The sequence below is a fragment of the Cyphomyrmex costatus genome, unplaced genomic scaffold, assembly GCF_001594065.2.
Source record: "Cyphomyrmex costatus isolate MS0001 unplaced genomic scaffold, Ccosl1.0 scaffold2, whole genome shotgun sequence".
NCBI classification, from domain to species: Eukaryota; Metazoa; Arthropoda; class Insecta; order Hymenoptera; family Formicidae; genus Cyphomyrmex; species Cyphomyrmex costatus.
The window spans coordinates 896,874-906,396 of record NW_017276038.1 but is presented as its reverse complement, the minus strand read 5'-3'; the positions used below and the strand labels follow the sequence as shown (position 1 = coordinate 906,396).

Genomic DNA, 9,523 nt, shown 5'->3' with positions numbered 1-9,523 from the left:
GGGACTTCATTGAACTTTCACGTCTCGCGCGCGCATTCAAGTGCACTTATTAGACCTAATCTAAATCCGACAATATTGCGAAAAACTCAGCTTTCTATTCTACTTGAAAATAATTTCCACTCTCTCTCTCTCTCTCTCTCTCTCTCTCTCTGATTTTCTAAATTGTGATTGACAAATGCATAAATATTGCATGAGTACGAATCGCGATAAAAGACTTCGATGGCTTTGCGGTGTTAAATTTGTTATTCTGGAAATATCCTATTTGAATGTAACAATTCCAACGTACATGTAGCTTTTTACGAATTACTGTGAAAATTGAAACTCTATTAAACGTAGTACGTAACGAGTTGAAATTACTATAGTCAAACTTTTCTTATTTATTCTGCATTATATGCTCACACGATTGATCGATGCCGGAATAGAAGCCGAAAGACAGCTCTTAATGATAGAGTTACAACATCGTTCGTAGCTTACGACAAAATAATGATATATCACATACTGTACCGCGGTTGTACAAAATTCACAAGTAACAAGAAACTTACTATTTCGCAAGTTGGAAATTCAGTGTATCACAAATAAATGCGCAGATACGAATTCTGTTTCATATCTCTTTCGCTGCTTCTTATTTTCCTAGAGTCATTTCCTATCGTAATTGTATTTATTTATGAAATGGGTAACAAAACCTTATCTTGTAAATTGTTATTAAATCTGAGAAAAAAAACAAATTTTTGTAAAAATAATATTCTGCAATCGTATATGTATAACTAAAATGTATTTAAAAAAATATTAAAACAATATCAATGACGTGTTATTTCTTTCTGGTGTTTAATAAAATGCTTGCGTTGTTTTTAATTTTATTATGTCACAATAATAATTAAAGATTGAATAATCTTATGAGAACGATATAAGCTTGCATACACATAACTCTTGTCGGTATAAAATACATATTAATGGTACCTAAAATGTATTTTACTTAGGCTGACCTGCTTCTTGCGCTTTAATATTCTGTTGCTTCTCCTTTATAATTGAATACTGATAAACCTCTTATAAGCTTTCGCATTTATTTGAGTATTATATATTTGTTCCAGTAGCAGATCAAGTAGCAGCAGCTCAGTCATCAGCGTCCACTTTTTGGAATCCCTCTACCAATATCTTCTCTCAGGACGACGGCGCAACTTTCTTCCCTACGGCCCATGGCCTGGTGCAGACTCACCCGAGCAGTGCGTTCCGAAGTGGTTTTGGTGGGATTGACAACCTCGGTAGTCGAGGAGTAACGATGAGGCCGCCGAGAACGCGACCTCTTGATTATACTGAACGTGCTACTGCCGAATTGCGGCGAAATCCGTCGCTCTCATCGCCTGACGAATGTGCTCGCGCCTGCCGTGATGCCGAGCCTCCTAGAATATGCTATTATCACTTCACACTTGAGCATTACACCGTACTTGGCGCGTAAGTACATCTTGAATCTCGGAATGATTAGCTTCTAACGATGGAAGCCAATCATATAAACCGACAGTAATACGAATATTCCTTTTCTATAAATTTTATATTTATGAATTTATAAATGTAAAATAATTTAATAAATTTTGATTACTTTTATTATATTTATATTATTATTGGTATTTTATTATTTTTGTGACATTATTATATTGAATAATACTAATATTATTTTGTGTACGTAATTCACAAAGCGATGAAATAATTTTTATAAAAATACTATTTTAATGGAGAAAACATTGTTTTAGAAAATCAGTGTTAATTCCTATTACTAGAAAATAGTTGAAATTAAACTGCTCTATGCGTTTATATACTGAGTTGCAATAATTTAGGATATATGAATTGCAAGACTTTTTATACTATTGTGTAAAATTGCCATAAATTTTCAGAGCGTGTCAAGTATGCACACCGAACGCTACCAACTCTGTATGGAGCGAGTGTCAGTGTGTTTTAGCGGACGGAGTGGAACGAGGTATCCTGACCGCGAACAGAATGATCCCCGGTCCGAGCATTCAAGTTTGCCAAGGCGACAAAGTCGTGATTGATGTCGAAAATAATATTCAAGGATCGGAAGTCACGATTCACTGGCATGGCGTGTGGCAAAGAGGATCTCAGTATTACGATGGTGTACCTTACGTAACACAATGTCCCATTCAACAGGGTAATACATTCAGGTACGCGATTTTAATTGTTTAAGTTTTGGTATAAATAAAGTTTTTTATTCTTATACATATATTGTTTTGAGATGTATAATGAAATTTAGGCAATCAAGGAAAGAAAATATGTATATTTTTTAAATTTGCTCCCCATAATTTAAAAAAAGACTGAAAACGTTCCTAATATCCTAAAATATAAAAAGTTTATAAACTGTAAAAGTTTTGAAATAATATATAACTCATTATCAAAGAAAAACTTATTGATAAATGCATTCTTAAAAGTTGAGCAATATATATAAGCAACATATATAAATTGATATGTGTATATATGTATTAAACAATTTGTATATAACACGTTTATATATTCATAAAATAAAAAGATTACATGGCATATAAAGGTATCAATGGACAGCCGGAAATGAGGGTACACATTTCTGGCATGCTCACACTGGCATGCAAAAGATAGATGGTCTCTACGGCAGCATAGTGATCCGACAGCCACCGAATAGGGATCCCAATAGTAATCTGTACGATTACGATTTAACCACGCACGTGATGCTCATCAGTGACTGGTTCCACGAGTTCGCGGAAGAACGTTTCCCAGGCCGCCTTGCAGTCAACACCGGTCAAGCACCAGAAAGCGTGCTGATCAACGGGAAAGGTCAATTCAGGGTATGTCTCACTTACTGTTAAGGATATTGATTGATACTGAGGGAAGAATAATATTATCTGACATTATCAAACAAGCACATTTTAATATATTTATGATTTATAATACAGAAATTTTTTACAGTAAATTTATATATTTTTTTATATAAAGAAAATTGCAAATGAAAATTAATATTTTCCAGATATTGGTACATTAATTGTTATTACAAAAACTGTATTATATTTGTGTCTGTGAACAGATATTTTTTATTTCTCGTTGTAGGATCCTAATACTGGTTTCATGACGAATACACCTCTCGAAGTGTTCACGATAACTCCAGGCCGTCGTTACAGATTCCGAATGGTTAATTCCTACGGATCTGTATGCCCCTCCCAAATTACGGTCGAGGGTCACACTCTCACTCTTATCGCTACCGATGGTATAGCAGTACGTCCAGTACAAGTTAACACTATAATTTCATTCTCAGGTAAAATATTTAATTCAAATATATTACAAGATTTTAATTAAAATTAAACATTCATAAAATAAGGCAAAAGGTATTGAGAAGAAAGACTTTTTGATATTAAAACAGTATTAAAAATCATCGAAAAATAAAATATGTTATAAATGCACGTAACAAAAATAAAAAGTTAAAATGATTTTTGATAAATAATTAGGTCGGTCAAATTCATTTAAAAAAATGTATCGATACAAATTATTTATACGACAGATTCTATTAGACACAATCAACGCTTCCTTACAAGGTCGATTAAAAGTTGATCCTATTGTCATCCCGCGCCAAATGTCGTGTACAATTTTACATTCTCTCTTAGGTGAACGTTACGATTTCGTTATAAATGCCGATCAGCCTATCGGCGCTTATTGGATCCAGCTTCGTTCTCTCGGAGAATGCGGAATTCCGCGAGCGCAGCAGCTGGCTATTCTGCGATATGCTCGAGGTCCTTATCAACCATCTACTACACCGCCTACATACGACTTTGGTCTTCCTCAGGGCGTTGTAAGTATATAATTATTTCTAACATTATAAGAATGATGCATATAGCTTTTGTTTGACGAAAATTGAAGACAAGATTAAATTTTTCTTATAAGTTTTCTGTGATCTTACGAAATCTGATCTCACATGCACTGCCATCTGTGCGAATGAGACAAGTGAAAGAAACTCGTGAGTAACTTTTAAAAAAATAGAAATTATATTTCTTTATTTAAATGTAAAATATTACCTATACATTATGGAACATATATAGATAGTATTTAAGGTATCGATTTAACATGACTTGTATATGAACAAAATATAACAGTAAGAAAACATCAGAATGTTATCTTCAAACGATACAATAGAAAGCTTCCCAGTCTATATTAGTTATGGAAGGAATGATGTTAAACAATTAAAAATGTAAAAAGAAGAAAAGAATCTGATAAATTGAAGTGAAACTCAAAATATTTATATTTAAAATAGGGAAGTATATTGAATGTTTATAAATTGTAATTCAAAACATATCGTTTGAAAGAGTTAATGCAACTATCTTACAAGTGAAAAAACAACGTAGAATTGTATTTAATGTGCTCTGCGTTTTTAGATATTTAATATAAAAATATTAATTGCACATAATGTAAAATTACACACAAAAAGTTTTTCAGTTGTTAAAATAAAAAATGTCTCTTAATAAATTAACATACGTTCCGTTCCGCGTAGATTATCGATAACCCACACAAAACTTTCTATTCGGACCATTTGATATTTTGACTATAAAGAGAAACGCAATTATTAAAAAATAATTTCTGATATATACGGATGTATATTAATTATGATGCAATACTGACGTATTAGACTTCTCTCTTTATAATTTTTGTAATTATTACGAAATGTATATAGAAACACAACAAAAAATACCGCGATCCACGCGATGTAGTGGTAAAATTATGTAAAATTAGCACGGCACGGAACTAGTTAATAAATTAGATCAAGACACAAAGAGCGAACTTTCAGGCATTTTTTCTTTTTAGGTTCTGAATCCTCTGGATGCTATTTGCAACCGACAACGCGACGATGCAATTTGCGTGAGCCAACTAAAGAATGCCGCCCACATCGATAAGGGTCTGCTGCAACAACGTCCTGACGTGAAGATCTTCCTGCCGTTCCGCTTCCTGTTCTACAGACCAGAAGAGGTCTTCCAGCCACAGACCTACAATCGCTTCCTCGGTAAGAAAGCGCTAATAGCTGCCTTAATTCGCAAAAAGGAAACAAACGCATCACGCGATGATTGCACTTGATTTTTGCTTCGCGTAGACACGGCACTTCTCGGGCTTTCTTAGAATGATGTACCCTTTGAAAAGGGATACGATCTACCTATCTCCTGAATTGTATCCAAGCACGCGTTGCATGCAACATCTTCGACGATTCCTGAAGCTACAAGAATTACGTGAAATATTTTATTAGATATGTACTTCGCGAAATATTATATATTCACTACAAATTTTTTTCATACAATTAATTTTTATACAATTAATTTTCATACAATTATTTTTTTCATACAATTAAATTTAAAGATATACATGCATTATTCTATATTATATAATATTACATATTATAATAAAGTACAAATCGTTCTATGTTTATAATATCAAAACGTTAATATCACAGTGTTTTGGAATTACGCTTTTTAATGTGTTTTTCTTGATTAATTAAAAGTTTTAAATTCCTTAATACAAAAATAAGTAATTAATAAATTTAGCTCGATATAGACCGTTTATTCATTTTAAAAATAAGTAACTTTTAGTACAAAATGTAATTTTTAAGTTTTGTCACTTCAGGAAATATGCGACTTACTATATAATTCCGATGTGTCTGCAGTTGCACCGACCGGTGACCACGTGATTTCTCTCGTGGATGAGATCTCGTTCACGTTCCCGCCGGCGCCTCCGCTCTCACAGATCAATGACATCCCACCTGAACAATTCTGTAACGGTGATAATAGGCCGGCTGATTGCGGCGCCAACTGTATGTGCACGCATATGGTCGACATTCCATATAACGCGGTCGTTGAGGTGGTTCTCGTAGATGAAGGTATGGACACAGCATTTGCTATGATTATTCTAATAACTGTCTTCAATTTCTTTTTCTATAATTTCCTACAATTTTTTTCTCATTACATGCAATTTCTTTCTCGTGACAATACGATTATTTTTGTAGTAAAACAGGTTTATTTTAACCACATGAAACTTATATATACACAAAAAAAACGAGTTTGCTGAAATCTCTAAAACTGTGGCCAGATGCAAATCTAAAAATAATTTTATTGGACCATCAAAATAATTTCTAATCACAATGGAAATTTAAACATGATAAACGACTCTGCAAATAATTTTGATATTTTAGCAACTATAGCTAATTGTGCGTCCTATATATAATTATTTTGATAGTTGAACAAAATTATTTTTAGATCTGTATTTAGCTAAATTTTTAGATACTTTAGCATTCAAAATTCTTTTTTCCTTGTATAGATATCTTTTTTAATCTTTCGTGTACGATCAATTATAGTACAACAGCCCAACTTGTCGCATCCCTTCCATTTGCACGGATATGCGTTCAATGTGATCGGTATTGGCCGTTCTCCCGATAGAAATGTGAAGAAGATTAATTTGAAGCACGCTCTCGATCTCGATAAGCGAGGTCTCTTGCACAGAGAATTCAACCTGCCACCTGGTAAGGACACCATCGCGGTTCCCAACAACGGTTACGTCATCTTCCGCTTCCGCGCGGACAATCCGGGTAAGTTAACAAGGACAATTGGAAACTTTTCGCGCGATAGTCCGATGAGATGCAAACCGTTTCCGTTCGTAGTTGCTCGCATAATTACGAAAGTTTGCACGACACATTTGCATGCACTGACCTCTCTCTATTGTATGTTTTGCCCAACTGTATCAGTAAGATAGTTGGACAAAAGTATCTTGTTTCTAATTTCACAGTGACTTGGCGAGATAATTTCAGAGATAATTTTTCACAAATAGATCTTTGATCGGGAAACGTAAGCTATTAACGCAACATTCAAATAAAAACCAATTGCACGTCGATAAAACAATCAGTTTATAATAGAATACAAATAAAATTTAAATAGAATACAAATAGCATAATATAATATAATATCATAAAATATAATATGGATCTGGTAATAAAATATTGTAACTGATATGAAATGAAAAAATTGTCGCAGCTCAATTGTTGAAGTTAATACTAAATCAATATTATTAAAGTAAAGCTAATTATTGTATAATTATTCAATAATTCTGCAAATTTACAACGATGAAATTAATAAGCATTATTTTTGTTAAATTAAGAGGGAATTTATGGAAAGCTGTTACTTCAATTATAAATTTTATCATATCCTACATTATTTCAATATGAAATAGTCACGACTAACGGTAGTAATTTTGATATAATAAGTGGAAATCAACACACATCGATTTTCTTTGTAGGATACTGGCTGTTCCATTGTCACTTCTTGTTCCACATATTGATCGGCATGAATCTGGTTCTGCACGTGGGGACGCAAGGAGATCTGCCGCCAATACCACCAAATTTCCCGACCTGCGGTGACCATTTGCCACCCATTACGCCGCCGTTGCCGTTGAATCTGTTAGACGCGTTCCATTGATACGTTCACGACGAGCTCAGAAACTGAGAGATGGAGAGCCGCTCCAAAGTCCATACGATACTTGTAGCATATTCCTGTAAAGTAGCGAGCCTATAATATTGATTTTTTTTTTTTTTCAACTATGCAACCTCGTCGGCCGTTCTCGAGAACGTGCTCTTGGCTCGAGAACAGCGATCGATCGGGCGAGGAATCCGACGGATGTCGACCCGCTGCCTCGTGAGAGTGGCTGAGAGCAAAAAAGACGGCGAGGAAAATCAGATGTTGAGGAGATTCGCGAGGCAACGGGTTAACAAAGGCGATCGACGCTCTGCTGGGCGTCGCGAAACGACGAACGTTCTCAGAGAGATCAACGATGACTTTAAGGTTGAGAGATTATGTGTTGACGGCAGTTGATAATTTATTGTGTTCCGGATGCTTCACCCATCACTGTTATTTATGCTATGCCTATTACGTATTATCCTTGTTATTTTTGCTTGCTACGAAACTCATTACCATTCATATTTCGCGATCATAAAATGTTGTTGTAACCGTCCTTTTTTTACGCTACAAAACATATTATGGGAAACATGATTTGATCGTGTCCAAAAAATATCTACTACATATGTAAACTGTATTTGTAACTGTAACGAATCCGCAAATGATGTGGCGAGTGAAGCATCTCAGCGGGAAACGTACGAACGTTACTGGCTAACGTTTGTAACGCTCTGTAAATATTTAAATAATGTAGAAATAGTCACTATACTTAACGAGATATTAATGTGGGAGTAACGGGGTACGTAGAATAAGAGGGGCATCGCCGAGAAGCCGTGATGACGGTTCGGGCGGAGAATTTATCATTAGGATAAATGCCCTTCCAACAGGCTGGATCTGTACGATCACGGAATCCGCAACTATCAAAATTATTTAAGGACCCTTATACATTACTTAACTCTGAAAGCACTATAAAGATGAAAATTATATTTCATATACATATATAGAACATAATATTTATTTAAACTAATAGTGACTAACTTTTTATATTAACTGTAAATCGTTCAACTTTATTTTCGTTGATCAGATTTTAATCATCTTTGCGACTACATCATCTTATATATATTCTTGCTCTCTAAATTCTTTGAAGTAGAATTTCACTTTAAAAAGTGAAAATTGAACCAGTTGGAAAAACTATTCTCACTTTTCAATCTTTAAGAGCGACATTTCACTTTTCAAAGTGAGATTTACTGTAAAAGTATTTAGAGTACCTTTATTTATTTGTCCGTCATTTAAAATCGCAGAAATAATATAATGACCAAGATAAACAATTTTGTAAAAGTGTAACACGATTGATTGTAATTGCAAATGACGAATTTCCCTCGACAGATCCAGGCTCTTAAAAAAGTCTTTTAGTTAGGAAGTGAATTCGCGTTTATGCCGCGAACAGCCCGAAATCGTTCGTTTCATTATTGTTTTGTCAGCCTAAAATTAAAATCGATAAAAATAAGGATAATATTGGCGCGGTTATTCAAATACATAAAGACCACGTAATAATGTTCAAAGTGTGACAGTATCGTTTATCTATAAAGGACTGGGGTTTATTCTTAAATCTTATAGCTCTCCTTCGAGTAAGATTTGATATAATTCATGATTTTATTGTACTTCTTGCCTCACAAAATGTAACACTTTTTTCAGCGTCACTATAATAGTTTTCCCGTCCTGTAAAGGTTAATGATTGTCACTCTTCTTTCAGCGTGCATCAATACATCAACATATTTATTGTTTCACCTTCCGTTTGCGTTATCTTTCGAAATCCAGCAACGTCCTAAATTGATCTGTCTAGAAGGCACAGATGTGTAGGCTGACACTTTATTATTAGTATATGCGCTATGCATACGGCGCAACAATAGCTGTACGTTTATTCATGGTGCCTCAATTTTCTATAGAAAATATGTTTACGTGCAACTCACAATTAACGCTTAAATCGTTCGGTCATACAAGGTAAACAGATGCAGAAACATTACTTACTTGTTAGATACGCGAGATCGCATACGCGCGTGCGCCGTGCCTTATAT

General features: G+C 34.3%; 1 protein-coding gene across 1 annotated transcript; it reads left to right on the top strand.

Annotated features, from left to right (window-relative positions):
• The first annotated feature begins 669 nt into the window (after nt 1–669).
• Nucleotides 670–7,852, top strand: LOC108773148 (laccase-4). The gene is made up of 10 exons (XM_018538872.1): nt 670–673; nt 1,089–1,449; nt 1,887–2,171; nt 2,552–2,825; nt 3,085–3,289; nt 3,636–3,820; nt 4,828–5,023; nt 5,675–5,887; nt 6,362–6,592; nt 7,297–7,852. Exons 1-10 carry the CDS (start codon nt 670–672, stop codon nt 7,473–7,475), a joined length of 2,133 nt encoding a protein of 710 aa, XP_018394374.1. The 3' UTR covers nt 7,476–7,852.
• The last annotated feature ends 1,671 nt before the right edge of the window (nt 7,853–9,523 follow it).

Coding starts and splice junctions, on each gene's coding strand:
- LOC108773148 (XM_018538872.1), top strand. Junction 1,450..1,886: donor CATTACACCGTACTTGGCGC/GTAAGTACATCT, acceptor ATAAATTTTCAG/AGCGTGTCAAGTATGCACAC. Junction 2,826..3,084: donor ACGGGAAAGGTCAATTCAGG/GTATGTCTCACT, acceptor TTCTCGTTGTAG/GATCCTAATACTGGTTTCAT.